Below are 20,334 nucleotides of genomic sequence, written 5' to 3' on the forward strand. Positions count from 1 at the left end.
CATCAGGCTCACTGCTCGATACGTGTGCTGCTATGTCGTCACCACGCCGTTTAATTGACCGGTATCGCATACTAGTCTGTGTGTCTGTTGAGCGTTACTGGCCAGTAATCCAGGACTCGAGAGGTGCTTCAATGTATGGGACCGACATGATGTGCTTAAGGCAGTGCTCGGCAGATTATCCGAGCGAGAACTGCTCGACTACTTGTCTGCAGAAGAGGCTCTCAAATCATGATAGCAGGCAGTAGTACAACTAACATGATATTGACCTACAAGACTAGACCGCTCACGGCAGTATCAAGTTGAGAGCAGAGGATAAGAGGCAGGACGTACGGATCACGCAAGTATCCCAAGTATCGGTGCCTGGATCACATTTCTTTGTTGGACATCTGATAAGTTGCAGAGACAAGGACTGCCCAGATAATCCTGAAGCAGTGGTGACAAGGTACTGCCTCACCCCATTTTCCAGATCAATGATATCGCACTTATATATTCCAACGCTCCTGAATTTTTCTACTGTTCAATCTTATGAAACCACTTACATCTAGGTGTCAATCCAGCTCATCAAACATGTTTTGGGGTCTGCGAACTCGACCAAACCGCAATGTCGACTCTGATCTTCAGACGCTGCTATCATCCCTCTACCTCAAGATCGACTATGCGCGTCTTGCCATCCAACCCCCATCGATACTGACGTTCGAAATAGTTGTTGCTGACGCGTTATGCTATATGCAGCTCTTGAAATACAAGAGCAACACCACTGTGTATTCAAACGCTTACAAGCGGAAGATGAGGTCTGCTGATCTGGTAAGAGACGTGCATATTCTGGTATTCGCAGATACCTATCCACCTACGCACCCAAAAGGCTCAGGGGTAAACAATCGAACAGGCTACCACCCAAGGAGAGGTCCCACACAAGGGCAGAAATGCACGATTATAGAAGCCATGCTGCAATTCATTGGTGCTTTGGAAAAGGTGGATTTGGGTGAGCTGCCTAGATCGGCGCTGAAAGCGTGGTGGCGGGAAACAAAGGCGGTAAATGACCAGGAGCATGAGAAAGGCGAACGACAAGGTAGGGAGATCATCTCTACGGAAGAGGGGAAAAGTGTATGTGAATGCCATGAGGAGGGAGAGATCAGTGAGGACGGACAACAGTGCGTCAATTGCACCAAGCCTCAAGGTGACGAGATTGGAGACCTTCAGGGAGGCAGCACGGCCACGGCGCATGCGGTCAAACTTGGCCATGACCCAGTGCGTTTGGGAACTGCGCGTCAAGAATGTGACCGCAAGCTGGTGGATCTAGAAGGACACGGACAAGACAAAGAGCATGGCAGCGCAGTTCCAGCTGGGCCGCTGACCGAGGAGCATTACCGCGTCGACCAAGCTCTCAAAAAGATGGATCTATGGACAGATGAATGGCTGATGGGCATATCGAAAACCGACGAGGATTGGGCGACTTTTGGCCAGTGCCTTGAACAGCCGGATCTCTAGTATGCTGGAGACCTATGGGATGGATCCGCGCTCAGTCAATGAGTCAGTGCTCTCCTAAGGGTTGTCAACTGGCACTTTTGATTGCATACTTTTGAAGCGGCAAATGGCAGCTTGGGTAGCATTACAAAGGGGCTGCAGCCTTGCAAGTAGATCATATGTCAGACTAATAAGTGTACTTTACAAAAGTGAGATTTGATGTCGTTTTTCAAGTCATTGCTGCTCCGAAGATAGAATGTGCTCCCTACCTCTTCCACATACAGTATATCACACTCTCACAAGGTTTTGCTGCCTCGCTACTCTGGCGCTCGAATTGCAGGCAGTAATGAGAAGACAAACTTGACTGCGCGGTAATGCTTAGTCAGTCTATCTTGGCATCGGAGGAATTCACTACAGGGTTCAGTCCTGGTACGTGAAATACTGGGCAGTGTTTGATTTCTATGATCTCCAACTTCAACGCCTGTGCATATACTTGCGAGTCAAATCCAAGCGCTCAGTGCCCGAAAGCATGAGGCTATCTGTCTTTGCCAGTAGTCACTGCGGTTGGCCGTCAGAACAGTCGGACCCTTGAATGTCGGATTGTCTCTGCGATCCGCCGTCTACGCAAAGATGGATGAGAGCGAGTCTCAATATTCCGAAGGCATTGCCCGAAATGAGGATACAGAGAAGGACTCGCCCACCGGCCAAGTACGCCGCTCGGTGAACCTGTATGACGCGGTGGCAGGCAGAGCTGGGCAGAACGGATTCTTGACGGAGGAACAATTACATTCATCGACTTTTCTGCCTGCTGCTCCCGAGGACTACTTACTACGGCAAACAAGAATACCTGAAGAGCTCCTTGATGATATGCACGATCCAGGCGGCACATATTCACAGGGAAACAAACTGCCGGAGTCGGAGTTGCTCAAAGCAATTCATACTTACGCATCCGACTTTTACACTTCTGCAACGGCAAACAAGGGAACTAACGACTTCCGTTCCTTGGATGAAACAGCACTTGTGGCTCTGGGAATCTTGGTAGAGGAGGCGGTCAAAGAGGCACTAGGAGAAAATGGAGACATGGTCTTTGTTGAGCCTGAAGGACTCGAAGATGGGGTCGAAGAGACGAAGATGACTCGCCATCAGATCAAAGGAAAGGTGAAGCTTGCGGCTAGACCGACTGATACGTCAGACGAGGACGATGTTGAAGAAGAAGACATGTCACCGGCCAAACGGCAAAGGCGCTGAGGCATGGAGAGAACATACTAGACATTATTGACGTGGCACAATGTATCTACAGGGATCAGGGTAACTTACGGTTGCGAACTCTCCAACAGTCTGGTCCCCAGAAAAGCTTGACAACTGGAAGCTTTAAGTGCCCGTCATACGTGCATATGTCATCGAAGATGAGTGGTGCGGTCAATGCATGCACTTGCATGCTACCAGAAGTCGTCGGAGAAGAGACATGGAACGTCGGAACCGCACTATGGCGTACCCGTAAATATTAGGACCGTGAGTGTGGGCAGCCAGAAGGTATCTTTGCCTCGTCGACATGCGCTTCGTACAGTGGCCTCTTTAATGCGCCCTGAGGCACTAATTGATGGCGCGCCGGGAACAATAAGATCGCTTAGGGGGCCTCCACCTTCCAAAAGTTCTGCCTATCGGAGGACGCATACCGCTACCGCTTTGATCATAAGCTTAGTTGGCCTGTCCACGTCTTCCCTCGAACCCTTTCGGGCGTGTCTTTGCGTTGCCACTGGATTTTTTCCCGTCTAACCCCCAATCAAGTTCTATCGTCCGCCCTCCCGACTCGACGCTTGCAAGCCCCCCCCCAGCGCCCCTCTTCTTGATCAGCCCACGGACTCGCTCGCTGTTCTCGACCTGCCAAGCACTAAAGCTTGACTCCCCAAGCGTTAAGCCTTCGAGTTCCATCATCCCATCGCTATCCCTCTCCAGCGCAGCGGTTCATCGTCAACTTTGACCAAAGCTTGGCCTTCCAACATCCTCGTCCTTGATCTGTACGACGCATTCATAACGACCGATCTTGTGCTACCTAATCTCGCTCCCAAGTACGCTTTACCTCTTGCAATTGCCCGACAATACCCGAAGACGCTGCGACGCGTAGACCCCTCCTGACTGAAACTACACCGGCCTGCGCTCACATTCGAGACTGCTCGCACCCAGTCAGCAAAGACGATAGATCGGTTTCAGGTATGTCGCAGTCGGCGCCTGCCCTCTCTCATTCGATGCGCCTTGGTCGGTGGCATCGTTGCGTCTGATGTGTCCATCTTGGACATTGCGCGTCAGATGTCGTGGCTGCTACTTATGCTGACTCAGTCTTTCAGCCGCCGAATCCTATCCTGTGATCACATCGACACCACTGGCGTTGACGTCCTTCTCCTCAGAGTCGCCTCTAGCGATAGCCACGATGCACTGGTCGACGTCGCTGCAATAGCACACCTATTCGAATCTCCAGGGCAATGCCGCCCGAGTCATTACTTACCACTGCCAAACCCGCGGTGCCACGACTACGCTCGAGATTTTCCTTGTTTCCACAAGGGTTGAGCAAAAATGCTCGAAGTCTGTTCGATCTTGCTGTCGAGCCGGAGGACCCCTTTCGAATCTATTCTCCGGGACAGGCCGTGAAGGGGCATGTCATACTCACTGTTGCGAAAGGGTTCGACATTACGCACCTTGTGGTCGCACTGCAAGGATATGTCAAAGTATACAAACACCAGATTGCGCCTGGGGAAAGACTTCCAATCCCGGAAGGGATCCTCAATTGGAAGGGTGACGAGAAATTCCAATATCACGGTGGTGGTCTAGCAACACTATGGCAGAAAGAGCAGACATTGTGTGGAAGTGGCTTTCTCAAGAAGCACGTCTACAAATTCGCCTTCGAACTACAATTTCCAACGCAGAGCTTACCGAGCGCAATTGATGTATGACTCTTTAACTCACCAACTCGTCGCGGCGCTAACTATGAACAGTTCGAGCGCGGAACGATATCTTACATGGTAACAGCCACTGTCACCCGTCCTACCACGATAAGTCCGACGGTCAGCCGCAGCACCAAGCTCAAATATCAAGACCACATCGACATTGAATCCATGTACACTCCAAAGTCTAGATCCGTCACACTGGAACCGATCTCGAAACGAGGCAAGGTGAAGGTAGTGAGACCGCCATCATCCTTGACCCTCCAAAACCTTTCGGCCGCCGGCCGTTTGACGAGGAACAACACGCAGCATAGTACCACAAGTCGAAGTACCAGCTCCGCTGGTGATCCTCCGTTGAGTCCAGCACCCAGCGATGATACTGTTCAAACTGCCACAACTAGCACGAGTACGCAGAGCTATCAAGCCCCCCGGCCAGCGGATCAATCAATCCGAAAAGTGAGCCCTCAAGCGAGTGACGCACGTAGCACGACCACCTCTTCATCCGCTCAGACAATCACTGCAACTACTGAGCTGCCACGACATGGTGCATTACCGGGCGACACGGTCCCTATTCGAATTACCATTACCCACACAAAGGCCGATGTACGAGGCATAGTCATCGCCACGCTGTATCGTCAATGTAGGGTCGACATGCAGCCAACCTTTCCTGAAGACAAGAATGAGGGAACCAAAAAGGTGGAGAATGACGATATTTATGGAAAGTCTCGTACAGGTCTAGGAGGACTCTACTTTACCACCGGGTCTCCTAACAGCGTCTTTCGCAAGGATCTGGCACAATCTTCTACCATGATGGTGGTCAATCCAGGCACTATGACGGCAGATATCAAAACATCCCTCAGGATCCCCGATACGGCGTTCCCTACCATTTCCAACGTTCCCGGAGGAATGATATCCTTCACCTACCACGTCGAAGTCATCGTCGATTTATTTGGAAAGTTAGGCGAAACTCGTCTGTGGCCCCGCTTGACCTCCGGTGATCCTGTCTTCACGCAGAGTGCCGAGAGCGGCAATCAATTGACGTCGGACTGGTCAAATACCATCCTCGATACGACCCAGCTACGGCGGATGTCGAAAAGCGTCATAGATTTTCCAATGTCGCTTGTGATCGGAACTCACGACAGTTCCAGAAGGAGCAGACAAAACATGTCTTTCGAGCAACAAGCTCCCGAGACTCCGGCCGACTGGCAGGAACAAGGCATGTATGATGCTTATCCTTCGCATGGAGACCATGAAGAACAGTACTACGACGAAAACGGATACCCCTACAATGGCTATGACTACGATTATGGCTATGATTCTGGCTACTATCCCGAGTATCCCAGGCCAGTGCATGATTTGATCCCCCCACCCACAGGGCAGGAAGATATGGATGAGAAGGCACAGTTACGAAGACAAGAACAGTTGTTGATGCCAAGCGAACCTCCTCAGGACGATGAGGCCAGCAGCAATCCAGTCGCATATGCTCCGACGGCTCCAATCATTGCGTCGAGTGCCTACGGTGACAATGCGGATGGTCATAATGACGAAACTTTGCCTTCGACATTCAATGCTGCTGCCTCAGTCGTGTCAGGGAGGTCTGGCGATACAATACGCCCACATTCGGCATCTCCTCCACCAATGCCGACTTCTGAGGGCGACGACGAACCGACGGATGACAAGCACGAGTTAGAGCGCCAACGGCTGCTCGCACAAAGAAGCGCTCCTCCCGAAGACGACGAGGAGCAGGCTTCCAGGAGCCAAGCCGCAGAGCCTTTGGTGCCGAGCGTCCCAACAATTGACGAGCAAGACGAATACAATGTACGGACCCTGAATGATGTTCATATTGGGTCAGATCTGCCACAGTACGAGCGGTAACGGCCTAGCTGTTTTGATTTTCTTGTTTGGGTTTTTGGTTCAAAGCGATGGCGCTGGCGGAAATGTTGATTTCGAGTTGAAGAAGCCCAACGCAGGGTCAGGAGCATTGAAGTGTTTCAAGACAATCATGGGAGGGCTGCTATTCTGATGCATATTATGGATATTGTTATTGACAGTGGGAGCTTGCCTGCAGACGCCTACACTTGTGCCTGTGTGACATGGTTCGAGGTCATTGATAAAGACAATTAGCAGGACGTCCATTGGGACACAGGTCCTGATGGTCTAAAATATATAGCGCAAGCTGCATATGTGTCAAACAGGCGAAGTCCTCTTCCCGACTGTGCCGGTGTGAGTGTTTTCAATTCCCATCACGTGGCCTGAGCATATGTCGGCGCCGCCTGCATTCCTTCGTTCAGGTCATTCTTGCCATCTACCTTACCACAAGCCAGCAATCATTGATCAACGACTTGAGGTTTAGCCACGACTCCGCCGACTGACCTGCAACCTCCCACGCCCCTCAGACACCGTCCCAAGAACTATGGAAGGCCAAGGCTGCTGGACCTACCTTTCGCCTTGTCGGCTCCACCGAAGGAGACAGCACTCGCTAGCCCGCCGTCGGTTATGATACACCATTTAGCCTTTGTCATTGTCATGACCAAGACTCGTGTCCGTATCGGCGACACTCTGCTACTCTACGCCTTTCCTGCATCTTAACGGCGTCCTCCCGGGAGCTCTCTTTGAGATCATACCACGCCTGATCTTCGTGAAGACACAAGCCTAAAAGATCGTGCAACACCACAATCTGTGGTGGAATCGAAACAATTACGGAATTAACCGAGCGACACGTCTTCCATGGGCTGAGCCTCTCTAGGACGATGTAACGAGCGACCCACGAACCTCGTGAGCGACCGCGCCCCATTCTGTTATCGGTAATTGTAACCTCAGGCTGCCGTGGCAGGTCCATATGCGGGGGCGGGAAGGGCAATCATACACAAGTACCTGGTTCGCACATCATAGCTATACTCGAGACCAAGATGTCGTCAAGCGATGGTGGAGCATGGTGTGAAAGATCTTGATTGCGATGTCGACGATGATTGGTTAGAAACAGGCATCTTCCTTATCTCGAGTGCCAGAGAGACGACCTCACGACCAGCAATAACCGAAGACCAAGAGTTTTAGGTGGTAGCACGTTCGCCGCCAAGGTTTGTTGCATGGATCCGCTGGCCTTGAATGGCTAGACAAGCGTGTATAAGAATTCCAACAAGGCTCCATCCCTTCTGTCGGCGTGGACTTGGTGCTCTTGGCTTTGGAAAGAGCCTGGGCAATGCGCGTCACACTGAGATGCGCTCGACAAGGATGGCGACAGCCTGTAAGCCAAGCACAATGAGCACTCGATGGCTGTTGGTGGTGGAGCAGCCCGCCTCGTCGAGGCGTCGCGGATTTCTCCTTCTGCGTCGACCATATATTCGAGCTCCATCTCCTGAACATCACTCTCGGTGTCCAAAGCATACACTTTGAAACGAGCCAACATGGCTACCTCTGCTCCAGGAGAAAAATTCGTCGCCGAGAAGGACGTGCCGCGGTCGCCTGAGGCGCACGATGTAGAGCATGGACACTCTGAACAGAAGAGTTTGGCTCGTAACCTCCAGGGTCGTCACATGCAGATGATAGCCATTGGTACAGATGCTGTTGTTGTATGTATGAAGCCTTGCTGATTGACTGTACAGGTGGCTCTATCGGTGCCGGTCTCTTTGTCGGTTCTGGTTCGTCTCTGCAGTCAGGCGGCCCTGCGTCACTCGTGATTGGCTTCATCGTTATTGGTATCATGTTACTCTGCACCGTGCAGGCTCTGGGTGAGCTTGCAGTCTTGTATCCGATCAATGGCGCATTCTATCAGTATGGAGTGCGGTTTATCGATCCAGCATGGTGAGTGACACTTTTCCAAGCCCCAGTTTCGGAGTCGAAATCTGACACCCGTTGAAGGGGCTTCGCCATGGGTTGGCAATATGCGATTGGTGAGTCTGACGCTTCTCGACACGTTTCACTCTAATTTACTTAGGGTGGTTACTCACTCTTCCCTTCGAGATCACGGCCGCCGGCATCACAATCAGTTATTGGTGAGTTCCATACATCCCCGTGAAGCCACGTCGACCATGCGAGCGGATCCATGTTCTGCCTGTCTCCTTGCGGAGATGTTAACAACCCTGCAGGCATGAATACAACATAGCCATTTGGATCGTGGTGTTCTTGACCACCTTGATCATCGTGCAATTTTTTGGCGTGAGGGGGTATGGTGAAGGTATAGAAACCCTCGTTCCGTTATGATTACTTTGCTTACGATCATAGTCGAATTCGTTCTCGGCGTCATCAAGGTCGTTGCTGTCGTAAGTTCTGGAACCTGAAGGGCTGCGACGATCCTACGCGAGCATCATCTTCTTGCCGTTTCCCTCTCCTAGATACACGTTAACATCTGACAGCTTGGTTTCATCATTTTCGGTATCATCGTTGATTGTGGAGGTATCCCAGGCGATCATCGAGGCTATATTGGATTTCGATGCTGGAATGACTCAGCTAACGGCAACGTAGCTTTCCGTAATGGTAGGTGGCGATCAGCTCAATCGGGTGAGTTAGTGCTGACCTGTCACAGGCTTCAAGGGCTTCTGTTCTGTCTTTGTCAACGCCGCTTTCGCCTTTGGTGGAACTGAACTTGTTGGACTCGCCGCTGCTGAAGCTGCTGATCCGAGGAAGTCGCTTCCAAAAGCCACTAAGCAAGTGTTCTGGCGTATTGCGGGCTTTTACGTCGTCTCGCTCCTGATCATGGGTCTCATCGTACCGAACAGTTCCCCCGATCTCCTCAACTCATCCGGTGCGAATACCAAAGCGTCTCCCTTCGTCCTTGCAATCGTATACGCCGGTGTGAAGGGACTACCGTCTGTCTTCAACGCTGTTATAACGATTTCGGTCATGTCAGTCGCCAACTCTTGTACTTACGGTTCGACACGTACAATGCAAGCTCTAGCCCAGGGCGGTATGGGTCCTAAATGGCTGGCCTGGATTGACAAGAAGGGCCGGCCGGTATGGCCCGTTGTCATCCAGATGGCCTTCGGTCTTCTTGCGTTCATCAACGAAGCTGAGACTGGGTCCACCGTCTTCAACTGGCTTCTCGCATTGACCGGTCTATCCTCATTCTTCGTCTGGGGATCCATCTGTTTGTCACACATTCGATTTCGCCATGCATGGAAAGCCGCCGGTCGCAGCGTCGATGACCTTCCGTTCAAGTCGCAACTTGGCGTGATCGGCTCTTACGTCGGTTGCTTCCTGGTGGTGATCTGTTTGATGGGGACATTCTACATCTCATTGTTCCCCATTGGAGGCAGTCCAAATGCCGAGGCCTTCTTCGAATCATATATCGCAGCACCCATTGTCATTGCGTTGTTCCTATTCTGGAAGACCTGGACTCGCGATTGGTCCTTTGGAGTGAAACTCAGGGATGTCGATCTCGATGCTGGAAGGAGAGATTTTGACGATCTTCCGCCGACAGAACCAGAACAAAGAAACAACAGCATCGGACGCAGATTAAGTAGTGCCCTCTTCTAGGGAGGGCAATGCCAAAGAGGAAGGGCGCCGCGAGGAGCGAGCGGATCTGGCGCCTTTTACAGATCTGCTGGACACCGACGAGACTCTCAAGCCCGCTCATGCGGATTTTGCTGAGGTTCATTATCGCCGAACAGGGCCAGATCCGCATCATGGATCGATCGTATAATGACAAGATCCGAGGGCCGTGTCGCGCTTCGCTGTTCATGTGAATGGAGGTAGTGGTTGACTGACCAGCGTGTCGACGTTAGTACAGTCTACATGACTCAAATCTTACATATAGTTTGCATTATCATCGTTTCTTGTTGGTGGTTGAGGCAGAGCACATTGGCAGGATGCTTTACTGCGTACTGCGAGAAGTCAGCTTTGTTTGTGTCCAGCATAATTGTTTCATCCGATGACCAGTAAAGACGGCATGGGCTTTGAACGTATTGAGGAGAAAAGAACATGAAGAGATTATCTCATGTTGGTATCTGAGTGCTAATCAATCGTAAGGAATGAGGTCAGAATTGTCTCGCTGATCAAGAGCCACGAGCAGCATGGCTGAGCATATCTGTCGTCACTAATTAGCTATCTTTCGCAGTGGCCTTGCCCTAATTTGATAATCGAGATAAGCGAAAACGGCTTTGCATGATACTACTGCAAGGCAGCCACGGGCAGCCTTGCCCCTGACGTGCCTATATCCGCTTCCGTGCCTCGTCAAGTAGCATACCAGGCACATCACCGGCTAAATTTTGAGGGCTGGAGCGTCACATTGTTGGCCCGAAAGCTCGTTCGGGCCTAAGTTAAGCTGGATGCCAGAAACTCGCCTGCTTGAGTATCAATCTGGTTCAAATAGGCTTGAACGAGCAGCACTTCGACGTTAGCAAGAAACACGCAACGTGACGTGCGGCGGAACATCAGCCAGGATGACAATGGAGGACAAAACGGGGAACAGCGACACCAAGAGAAACAGAAGCCTTCGTCATATTCTCATTCTGATTAAATCAGATCCCACCGTAGGGGGCTCTCCAATATCTCGTGGAAAGTAGAAGGCCGGACCCCTACCGGAATATTCTATCGCGTCTATCGTCCGGACTGTTGTTTTGTTCTCCTCGAAGAATCAAGACCATGTGTCAATTTGGAAAAGAAGTGTCGCCAGCCTGTAAAACTCGTGTCATTTGCTTTCACAGCCGAAAAGCATGTGCATGTGCAAGTCAAACGTCGAAAAGCTCCTTCAATTGCGCCATGGTATCTTCAGGGCCCTTGACCGCATGTCCTGTGGTTCGCGGGTCTTGGTAGATCTCCCAGTCGTTGCCGCCCTGGAAGGCCTTGTCACCGAAGAAGTGGATGTTCTTGTAGTGGACACCGGAGAAACCCTTTGAGGTGTCGGCCTCGGCCTCGACTTGGGTCAGGCAGTATGTCTTGTCCCAGCCGTGGGGGAAGACGTCGAATGAGATCTGGCCTCCGATTGAATATCTGTGTGCGGGTTAGTATGGGATTTGCCAGCAGAAGCATTAGTACATACGTCAAACCCATGTCTGGGAATTCCTTCTTGATGGCGGCGATCATCTGGGCTCTGCACTTGGTTGTCTTGTCCCAGGCCTCGAACTCGTCTCGTTCGACTTTGCTGGCATTACGGCCGACGGGGCTGACGTTTATCATGCCGTTGCGGAACTCGATGAAGGTTCCACGCATGGCTGGTAGACCTTCAAGACCGGAGATGTATCGCAGGCAGAACTTGGCTAGCTTTTGGTATTTCTCTTCTCCGAGCCATTGGAGGAATGAGTTGGCTGGGAGGGACTGGCCTAGGCGGTAGGCGGTGAGGCCGTTCTCGGCGAAGCAGAAGTCGAAGAGGGTGGTGACGGGGAGGGAGGGTGTGCCGAGTTGTTCTTGTTGTTTGACGAGATCAGAGCCTCCGACCTGTGAGTGGGAATATCAGTCTCTTGTCTAGGACCGGTGTGGTGAGGACTTACAAAGCCAATGGCGCATTTGTGTCTCAGCTTGGACAGGGCCTGCAGCATCTCTGCTGAGACACTCTGTCTGGCGGGTGTGAGGGTTCCATCGACGTCGAAGAGGCAGATGGTCTCCTTCACAGGACGGTCCTTGAGGTCGGGGTAGAGTTCAGCCATGATTGATTGGTTTTGCGGAGTGACAGGTCAGATCAAGTATAGACTGGACTAAGATAGCGGAGAAGGACAAGTTAGAGCTGGGAGATAGACAGGTGGAAATAGGAGGGATTGACAGCGAGTGATATAGGGAAGAGACAGAAGAGGACAGCTCACCTTTCTGGTGTCAATTTGGTGCAACTTGTTTTGGTGGACGTGGCTTCAACAGTGTATAATCACCATGCGGTGAGAGGGCGCAGACCGCAGGGTAAATCGATAGACGCGACTTTTCTTTACATATTCTGGCCAGATTCCCCATTGACAGGCACCGCCTGGCAATCCCCCGCACCTGCACCTGCACCTACACCTACACCTACACCTGCCATCGCTAATCAGCTCATCACGTGCCAGGGGAAAATGACCCTTATCAATTCCTCTTCAGGGTTGGCAACCATTGTTAGGGTCATTGGGTGGTGACTAACATGTGCTGTCTCAGCTAAACATGATCAAAAGAAGAGAAACCTGGTCTTCTTCTGTTGTCAACACATACCCGCTCCGTTCCGACTTTGCTGAAGTAGTCGACGTGGCCTGATGGACGCACTGCAGTGCCTTGTCATATGGCCACCTTCATCTGGCTCTGCTTGCTGTCATCAGCAAGCTACTGCTTCTCTAGGAAGCATGAGGATACGGCCGGATTGCAACATGAGAGAAACTTGCTCGCCGAGAGCATTGCGAGGATCCGATCGTCGTGTAACATGTTCTTTTGTACAAAGTCCGACCGTAGATGTACCGAATCTATCAGAAACGTCTTCTCCACCTTATGTCAGCCTCGTCAGCCTTGGTTACGAGCTGTCAACGACTGCGACAAGGAACAAGCTGTACGTCCCTACCTGTCCAGTGCAACATCCCACTCGACAACTGCTACGAACAAGCTCCGAGCCCTCCAAGTCCAGCCAAGTCAACACTAGGTCCAGCTGAACTTATTGATTACCTAGGTATACCTGACTATTCAGATGATAGGTAGGTCTTTGACCTGTAAGCACCTTATCAGACAGCGGGCTGCTCGCAACGTCACGTATATATGCCGGACCTGCTCTCAGCCCAGTGCCGATGCTGCTGGCCTCTACATACCCTGAGTATCAGCCTGCGCAAACCTTCATCATGCTCTCCTTCCTTCGCGGTGCGAACCCGCCGCGCACCAACATCGCCGGGAACAATCCGATCGTCTTCGAAGATGGCCGTTCCAATGTCAAATTCCACTCGCGCACTTCCGAGTACTTGATGACGCACACCATACCTCCAACCACACCAGAACATGGCTCCTCTCTTGTCCGACCTCCTTTTCACTACCACATTTACCAGACTGAACGTTTCCGAGTCCGCTCAGGGACCGCCACATTGTGGCGCGGCATCAGTTCCGAACCATGGATCACATTGTCCGCGGAGCCCGGCAAGCAGTCCACAGGCCAAGTTGGACCACGGAGGTATCACAAATTTGAGAATGCCTCGGTGACAGAGGACCTGGTCATTGACGTTCAGCTTGATCCGGAAGATTATGAGAGAGAACAAAAGTTCTTTCGCAACTTCTTCGGTTATCTTGATGATTGCAGGAAATCAAAAGTCGCGCCCAGCCTTTTCCAGTTGTTGGTCTTTCTCCATGAGGCCGACACTCCACTAGGCCTGCCATTGCCGAACGAGATGCTGGGTATTTGGGTCAGCAGGGCGTTCCTCATCGGGATGGCGTTCTGGGGCCGGTGGCTTCTTGGGTACCAAGCGACATATGGCGAGTACTATGAGGATAGAAAGTCGAGATAAAAGGCGCAGGTGAAGAGCTTAGCTTCAGACAGGCGCCCATGACTTTTACTTCCTGCCGATGTTGTGCGTGAGACATACATTATGTCTTTGGGAGAGTAATGAACCCGCCTTTCATTCAGCTAGACCCCATGTAGAATCGTAGTTGTCATACGAAAAGTTTTCGGTAATTTGCATAGCGAAGCTATCCCAGCCAAACAAGCCCACGTCAAAAGTGCCGTCTTCTTCCAAAAGTGGCAGAGCCGAGGCGGTGGGCAAGTGTGAAGATGAGAGATCGCCAACTCTTGCATCTGGCATGTCCGTGTGTTGATCGGCCAGATTGCTTGATGCGGTGGGAGGCGAGAAATCGGTCTGGGATCCGGACTCGCCGGAATTGAAATCTAGCGACAGAATCCGACTAACATATTTGTTCGGTCGCTTTTCGCGCGAAAGATGTTGACGATGGCGTTGTATGGCATCGGCAAAAGCAATGAGTATCCCAGAGTATTCCTCCGCCTGAGGACTGTGATCTGCCAATTTCTTGAGGACTTCCCGGGCGCTATTGAAGGATTCATCCATGTGAAAAGGGGACTCTCCTTGCGCGAACATGGAAAATCCCAACACCAAGCCAGCTGCAAAGAGCCATGCCCTGAAACGGAATCAGCAACGAGACATTATTGGTCCTTCAATCACTTACTTCATTATGCACATGTTGTTGAGCAAGATGCCAGTTTGAAGTGCATCATGACAGGTCTGAGACATGAGGATGGCTGAGTCGATACACGCTTGTGCCAGGCCCGTGACTTCGGGCTTAGCTGGTACGGTCGGCATCGACTCCGACGTCTGTGACATTGCCGAAGGTAACCGTGACATGAGGTGTGAGGTCAGAAACGGTCTGGTGACGAGCATGACGGCAAAGTAGTAGACGCAAGATACGTGGATACTGCCGATGATCTGCTCCTGCTCCGGTAATGTCAATGGCTCTTCCGTTGCCTTTGAGAAGTGTCGGATCTCGTTCGGCAGACTAGAGCTCCAGTGCTGTAAACGTTTGAGAAAGCCCTGAGCTTCATCCACTTCCATAGATCTATCAGAGTCCAGGCTTTGCATGATCTCAGCAATAAGCGAGCATGCGCCAAAGCTCGCATTCAATGCCATATCACGAGGTTTGCCCACATGGATATGCATACTCGTGAAGGAAGCAGTGTCAATCGGGATAGCCGGAGTGGAATAGTTCCTTCCCAGTATCGTGCAAACAAGTACGTCTAGGACGCGTAGACTTTTGAGGGTGCGGAGACTATATACCACTATCAGCAAAAGCGATAGACCTTAGCTTTGGCACTTACCGAATGCCTTGATCGTGCTGGTTGAAATGGCGATATTGCTCCGTAACATGCAGACCGAGGGCAGAAGATGCTTGGCTGGAAATACCCAGGTACATGAATGCAGCATTTCTTCGGCAAGCGCCGAGCATGTAGAAGGCCATGAGTAAAAAACATCGTACCATGTCCAAGCATGGGTCTTCGAGATATCCAGCTAATGCAGCCTTTTGTGCTCTCAAGAAGCATTTCGACGCATATCGGAGGTCGCTTGGGCCAGATGCGCGACACTGGCCACCAAGGGCAAGTGTAAGATCCAAAGCTGCTTGTTCGTACTCACGTCCACTAGTGGTCGGAAGGGTGGCCTTCGTCAGGTACTCCTCGAGTTCCTCCCTTGAGAACAAGTCAAGAAAGCCATTTGTCGCTGCGAAGTAGACTTCGATCAAGGCACGTTTCTGACTCTCCTCCGGTTCCAAGTTGTCACTGGTGTCCTCTGGGCTGCCGACTTCAAGCATGACATTTCGACTATTGATCTCGGTGAATACCGAAGGTCCCATCTGCTGCTTGATGGTTTGGCGCAGGAATTGCAGAAAGGTTAGGGAAGCTGCTCCACCAACATACACTTTCTCTCCCTTTGAGTTGAGAAGGAGACGTCCATTAGTAGGCCTCATGGGATTTGTGGTCGTGGCAGGTGATCTGGAGCGCTTATCTGTGGTAGGCGTATCATACCGACTGTCTCTGACCAAGTCTGTCTGGTTTGCGGGCTGCGTACTGGTCCTTCCAGACCGGACAAGACTTTCGTCGGCATAGTGACAGGTTGAGATAGTCTTTCGCCTGACACAGTTGGAACAGGGCTGTTGTGCGTCACATCTTTTCTTGGAGGCTTTACATGGTAAGCACGCTTTGGCCGCCCTTTGCCTGTTTTCAGGGCGGACCTTGGGTCGTGCCATCGGTTATGAAAAAGGGGGAAACATTGCGAAATGCAGTAGGTGTCGTGGTTGATAAAGGGCCGCAAATAGTGAGTCGAACACTGATAACGGTATCTGATAAGCGGAAAAAGTCACCGGGGAGGTCTATATCGCACGTGCTCACGCGTTCCTACGAGGCCAAAAATGTACAAGACGCGTTCGCGCGCAACAACTTTGTCTCAGCATCTCAGATTGGGTATGGATACGTACCTGGCGAGCCAATCAGTAAATTCAGCAGAACCATTTGCCAAACGAGTCTAAGCTCCTATACGTGAAAACCCCGATTCTTCTCGCTAAGGCGAAACTAGACGGGGGAATCGTTTGTACTTATAGTCCTTCGCTGCATACCTAGGTAGCTACAGCCTGGGTTGGTCCTCGTGCCTATTTCACGCAGTAAATGGTGGCCTCCCCCGGCCGCAATACCAGCGTCGTCCCTTGGCTTTGAGGAGAGGGGTAATTCCCCCTCAAGAACCATGTACAATCAAGTAAAAACTGTGGGTGCAGTGGCTATCCTGAAAACAACAACCAGGCCTTTAGGATCTGTCTCCAGAGAGCCGATACAATCATCGACATCGCCATCGATTGAAGAGACACAGGTACATTACGCGTCCTATAGACGTATGTGAGTGAGGTGTAGGTTTAAACCATCGCGGCTGGCCTGATCTGCGCGGACCCGGGTTCAATCTTGGCCGTTCGGGGTCTTCGTCGGCACCGGACCCCTTTATTTACCCCAACACATCCCCCTGCGCAAGGCTGTGAAGCATCTCGACGTCATGACAATAAGTTAGCAGTCCAGGTACAATTGGTAGGTCGAGATGTATGTGAAACTGTTCACGCGGATCTCGTAGTTGTATTAGACTTTCCAACGTCCCAGATTGCTCCTGACCTTATTACAATATAATATGTTATATCTCGTCCTTTTGCAAGCTCTTCCATATTTGTCCCAGATGTACTGTTCGTTCAGACGATGCCCATGATTACTGCACCAGGGATACATCATCGATTGGCTCTCCATTCAGGTCGTGCCCTCATTATAGTTGAATAGTATGCCCATACTCATCCGCAATCATCTGCGCCGCCTTCTCGGCAATCATATATACAGCCGCACTCGGATGCTGGTCCGCGAAAACAGGCATGATCGAAGCGTCGACCACACGTAGACCCTGGACGCCATAGACCTCCAGCGTTGGGCTGACGACACCCTCATCGTCGAGCGGGCTCATTCTCGCTGTTCCGGACTGGTGGTCGGTCGACACGGTGGTCTCACGAATGAAGTTGATAATGTCTTCGTCGCTTTGGACACTTGGTCCCGGCACGAGTTCACCATTAGCTGGACCGACGGTATATTGCCTTAGCACACACGGTTAGTGGGATGCTATTCCGTCTACTAAGCAATGACTTACGCAAAAGAAGGCTGAGCGATCAGCGTCCGAAGTCGTTTGAGGACTAGGACTTGGATGTTCATGTCGCAGTCGGCCTCGTAGAACTATTGCAATGGCGTGATTAGCGGGCACAACCCTGAACATGGAGGTGATAAGGGATGCACCTACCGGTAAATTGATCAGAGGATTGGCCGAGGCGTCCTTCGAGTTGATGCTGACGTTGCCGCCAGTCGTCGGGACCAACATGTAGGATGCGAGCGAGACGTAGGATTCTTCGGCCAGGTTGGAGAAGTCGTAGTAGTTGTCCAATGTGGGAAGGTTCTTGGGCAAGGGGTACAGCGACGTCCACAAGATGATTTCGTAATGTGCCTGGTCGGATTGGTTGGCGAGCAGGTACGAAGCTCCTACCGCTTCCAAGTCTGACGCATTGAGCTTTGCGAACGAGAATGCCGGTCCGGTGTTTCCGTCGTCTGTGTTGAGCGGGTTGGTGTCACTGGTCGGATCGCTCGTCTTCGCCATTTCTGCAGCCTGTTGTTCGGACATGCTCTGCTGGAACTTGTTGGTGGATGCCTCGTCGGCCACTTTCACTACCATGGAGAAGGAGGTTGCATCGCGGAGGCTGGATACTCAAACGTCAGCGCGTTGAGTGGAATGGAGTTTCAGAATATTGAGACTGACTTCTTGCCCACCCACTCGTTCTCGTACACCACCGGAATATCAAGGGACTTCAATGTTGCGCGCGGTCCAATACCCTTTGAGTTGTCAGCCTGACTCAGATATGATCAAGGAGGGTGTGAAAAGGGTCGAACATACCGATAGCATCAGCACTTGTGGTGTCTGCAGTGTACCGGCTGACAGGATGACCTCCTTGTCAGCATATGCTGTCTGCGTGGATGTTGTCCCGTCGCTCGCGGTCACCGTGTATTCCACTCCATACGCCACAGGTGTCGAGGACGCGCTGGGCGTCTGAAAGAGGATCTTCTCCACAACTGCGAAAGTGACGGCTTCGAAATTTGGGCTGGCAGACAGAAGATCCCAGAAAGCGATGTAACTTGATACTCTGGTCTGGGTAGCCGGATTGAGAGTGCTGACTTCGTGCTTTCCGCCAATATTGTCACCAGAGTTCAGGTCTGTTGCGATGGGGATGCCGATCGAAGGAAGATTCTCGACGAAAGCAGAGATAGATGGAGGGTTATAGTTGGTGTAGCCAAGAATACCCTGCCCAGCAGCACTGGTGTACAGCGAAGCATCGTATGTCCTGTAGGCGCTGGTATTGGTGGGCGCTGGAAATTTCCAAGTCTCAACTGCGTTAGTAAAACAGCTTCTTCAAGTCCCATGTCATAAATACATACTCTTTCGAAGTACTCCTCAATGTCGTCCCATCCCCAACCAGGGTTGCCCAGGGCTTCCCAGTTGTTGTAAACAGAAGCGCTGCCTCGTCCGTAAGTGAGGCCGTTGATCGAGCTGGTTCCTCCAAGGGCGTGACCACGATGCTGCTTGAGGACGCGGTCATTGAGACCAGGTATCGCGAGCGAAGAGAAGTTCCAGTCGAGTGGTGTGCCTTGGTAGACTACATTAGCCAAGTTGTACGTACCAGATTTCCACTCTTACTTACTGACTAAATCTCCTGTCAAGGCTGGGGAGTCGTAGGGCAGACCATAGCTGTCCGGGAAGCCTCCAGCCTCCAGCACAAGTACAGTGAAGTTGGCCTGTATCAGTCTTGCTGCGATGGTCAGTCCTGCAGTTCCACCTGTTTCCACACGTTAGAACCTGTCTATGTGTAGGGCGGGTAGACCTTGCCTCCAATGACGATAAATTCGGCAGATTTTGCGCTGGGCGTCTGGTCCCAAGTAGTCCAAGGAGAAGAAGCTACTGGCGAAGCTTGAATACACGCAGACAGGGCTGAGATGACGGTTAAAACGAGCTTCGACCGCGCGAGCATTTGAAACGCCATGGTGGTCACACGCTGGACTTCCACAGGTAGACAGAGATGCGAAACTCCGAGATCACAGCGAATGCTGGGTATATATGGACCTCGCCCTCAACTTGCGCAGGAGTAGCCGAGTCCATGGCGTGTGCTTAGGGAGCCACCTTCGAGCGAACGAAAACGAGTATCAGCTTACCTGGTACCAATCACATGTTCAGCAGATGATGCTGCTCACATCATTGCGGGAACGGCCAACTTGGGAGGCAAACGATCGACTTCTCGCATCCCCATGGTGCAGACCCAGTCAGTATTGATAGATCCCCGATCTGTGGTGGGTCAGGGTAGAGGTGGTGTGACGAAAATCTGTCGAGACACCCCAAAGGGGCAATATTGTTCGCCGAGCTAATCTGTGTTGTCAAATTTGGGTGGACTAGTATAGCCTACCTGGGTAGTGACTGCGCAACGAAGTCAACTCGGATCTTTCATAACGACGTATCGCAGCCTCGCTGGTTGTTCTTGACATACACATACTCCACCAGGTATCAGGTCCGTCGTCGCCTAATCTTCGATCGGCTTAGGCGAGAGCTTCGCATGCTGCCGCCATAGACGTAATAGGCCTTGGACGGGTCCACCGTTGATGCAATGAGATCTCGTTCCTGAGGCCGATCGAAGTATATTTGTACGTGAAGACCGTGCAGTGTTTGTGGAAAAAGGCAAAGGGAAAGGCACCGGCGAAAAGATCCGAACTTAGTCCACGTCTTTTCTAGTAGCTCGTATTCATTCGAATGATGCGCACCTATCCAAGGCCAGCGTGGTGATTCGGGAGCACATGCCGGATTGTTCCACTTTGTGGTCGCTGGTCTCTGCTCGGCACCGCACTCCCATGGAATGAAGCCGCATCAATCATGGAGTAAACAGCATACGTTTCAATACAATGGCGATAAGTGGGGAAAGCAAATTGCCATTGGAACGGGATTGCTTTGCGAGAGGG

General features: G+C 51.6%; 8 protein-coding genes across 8 annotated transcripts; 5 read left to right on the forward strand and 3 right to left on the reverse strand.

Moving 5' to 3' along the window:
• Window positions 1-567: 567 nt before the first annotated feature.
• Window positions 568-1,488, forward strand: EDD37DRAFT_611871 (uncharacterized protein; the record flags this gene model as incomplete). Its single annotated transcript, XM_062815318.1, has 1 exon — window positions 568-1,488. The coding sequence occupies one exon, from the start codon at window positions 568-570 to the stop codon at window positions 1,486-1,488; it is 921 nt and encodes a 306-aa protein (XP_062667238.1).
• Window positions 1,489-1,869: 381 nt separating this feature from the next.
• On the forward strand, window positions 1,870-3,100 carry EDD37DRAFT_637861 (uncharacterized protein). The gene has a single exon (XM_062817058.1). The coding sequence runs from the start codon at window positions 2,095-2,097 to the stop codon at window positions 2,710-2,712; it is 618 nt and encodes a 205-aa protein (XP_062667239.1). The 5' UTR covers window positions 1,870-2,094; the 3' UTR covers window positions 2,713-3,100.
• A 505-nt stretch (window positions 3,101-3,605) lies between these two features.
• Window positions 3,606-6,298, forward strand: EDD37DRAFT_112885 (uncharacterized protein). Its single transcript, XM_062809235.1, has 3 exons — window positions 3,606-3,675; window positions 3,810-4,406; window positions 4,455-6,298. The coding sequence occupies exons 2-3, from the start codon at window positions 3,945-3,947 to the stop codon at window positions 6,276-6,278; spliced, it is 2,286 nt and encodes a 761-aa protein (XP_062667240.1). The 5' UTR covers window positions 3,606-3,675; window positions 3,810-3,944; the 3' UTR covers window positions 6,279-6,298.
• Window positions 6,299-7,807: 1,509 nt separating this feature from the next.
• Window positions 7,808-9,875, forward strand: EDD37DRAFT_567867 (amino acid permease; the record flags this gene model as incomplete). Its single annotated transcript, XM_062814166.1, has 8 exons — window positions 7,808-7,955; window positions 8,006-8,204; window positions 8,262-8,293; window positions 8,338-8,395; window positions 8,489-8,577; window positions 8,625-8,662; window positions 8,756-8,876; window positions 8,926-9,875. The coding sequence occupies 8 exons, from the start codon at window positions 7,808-7,810 to the stop codon at window positions 9,873-9,875; spliced, it is 1,635 nt and encodes a 544-aa protein (XP_062667241.1).
• Window positions 9,876-11,068: 1,193 nt separating this feature from the next.
• EDD37DRAFT_567973 (phosphomannomutase) lies at window positions 11,069-11,983 on the reverse strand (the record flags this gene model as incomplete). Its single annotated transcript, XM_062814173.1, has 3 exons — window positions 11,069-11,330; window positions 11,380-11,774; window positions 11,828-11,983. The coding sequence occupies 3 exons, from the start codon at window positions 11,981-11,983 to the stop codon at window positions 11,069-11,071; spliced, it is 813 nt and encodes a 270-aa protein (XP_062667242.1).
• A 1,137-nt stretch (window positions 11,984-13,120) lies between these two features.
• Window positions 13,121-13,774, forward strand: EDD37DRAFT_659160 (uncharacterized protein; the record flags this gene model as incomplete). Its single annotated transcript, XM_062819024.1, has 1 exon — window positions 13,121-13,774. The coding sequence occupies one exon, from the start codon at window positions 13,121-13,123 to the stop codon at window positions 13,772-13,774; it is 654 nt and encodes a 217-aa protein (XP_062667243.1).
• Window positions 13,775-13,829: 55 nt separating this feature from the next.
• EDD37DRAFT_112745 (uncharacterized protein) lies at window positions 13,830-16,089 on the reverse strand. The gene is made up of 3 exons (XM_062809234.1): window positions 15,094-16,089; window positions 14,448-15,044; window positions 13,830-14,399 (listed from the first exon to the last, which is right to left on the reverse strand). The coding sequence occupies exons 1-3, from the start codon at window positions 16,014-16,016 to the stop codon at window positions 13,886-13,888; spliced, it is 2,034 nt and encodes a 677-aa protein (XP_062667244.1). The 5' UTR covers window positions 16,017-16,089; the 3' UTR covers window positions 13,830-13,885.
• Window positions 16,090-16,903: 814 nt separating this feature from the next.
• Window positions 16,904-19,370, reverse strand: EDD37DRAFT_668168 (uncharacterized protein; the record flags this gene model as incomplete). Its single annotated transcript, XM_062819320.1, has 8 exons — window positions 16,904-17,384; window positions 17,438-17,520; window positions 17,585-18,035; window positions 18,095-18,168; window positions 18,230-18,715; window positions 18,769-18,977; window positions 19,032-19,166; window positions 19,307-19,370. 8 exons carry the CDS (start codon window positions 19,368-19,370, stop codon window positions 17,066-17,068), a joined length of 1,821 nt encoding a protein of 606 aa, XP_062667245.1. The 3' UTR covers window positions 16,904-17,065.
• Window positions 19,371-20,334: the final 964 nt, after the last annotated feature.

This window comes from Exophiala viscosa, assembly GCF_022695815.1.
Source record: "Exophiala viscosa unplaced genomic scaffold EDD37scaffold_10, whole genome shotgun sequence".
Lineage (NCBI taxonomy): Eukaryota > Fungi > Ascomycota > Eurotiomycetes > Chaetothyriales > Herpotrichiellaceae > Exophiala > Exophiala viscosa.

Coding starts and splice junctions, on each gene's coding strand:
- EDD37DRAFT_637861 (XM_062817058.1), top strand. CDS start 2,095: ATGGATGAGAGCGAGTCTCAATATTCCGAAGGCATTGCCCGAAATGAG.
- EDD37DRAFT_112885 (XM_062809235.1), top strand. CDS start 3,945: ATGCCGCCCGAGTCATTACTTACCACTGCCAAACCCGCGGTGCCACGA. Junction 4,407..4,454: donor GCTTACCGAGCGCAATTGAT/GTATGACTCTTT, acceptor AACTATGAACAG/TTCGAGCGCGGAACGATATC.
- EDD37DRAFT_112745 (XM_062809234.1), bottom strand. CDS start 16,016: ATGGCACGACCCAAGGTCCGCCCTGAAAACAGGCAAAGGGCGGCCAAA. Junction 15,045..15,093: donor CAGCACGATCAAGGCATTCG/GTAAGTGCCAAA, acceptor AGTGGTATATAG/TCTCCGCACCCTCAAAAGTC. Junction 14,400..14,447: donor AACAACATGTGCATAATGAA/GTAAGTGATTGA, acceptor ATTCCGTTTCAG/GGCATGGCTCTTTGCAGCTG.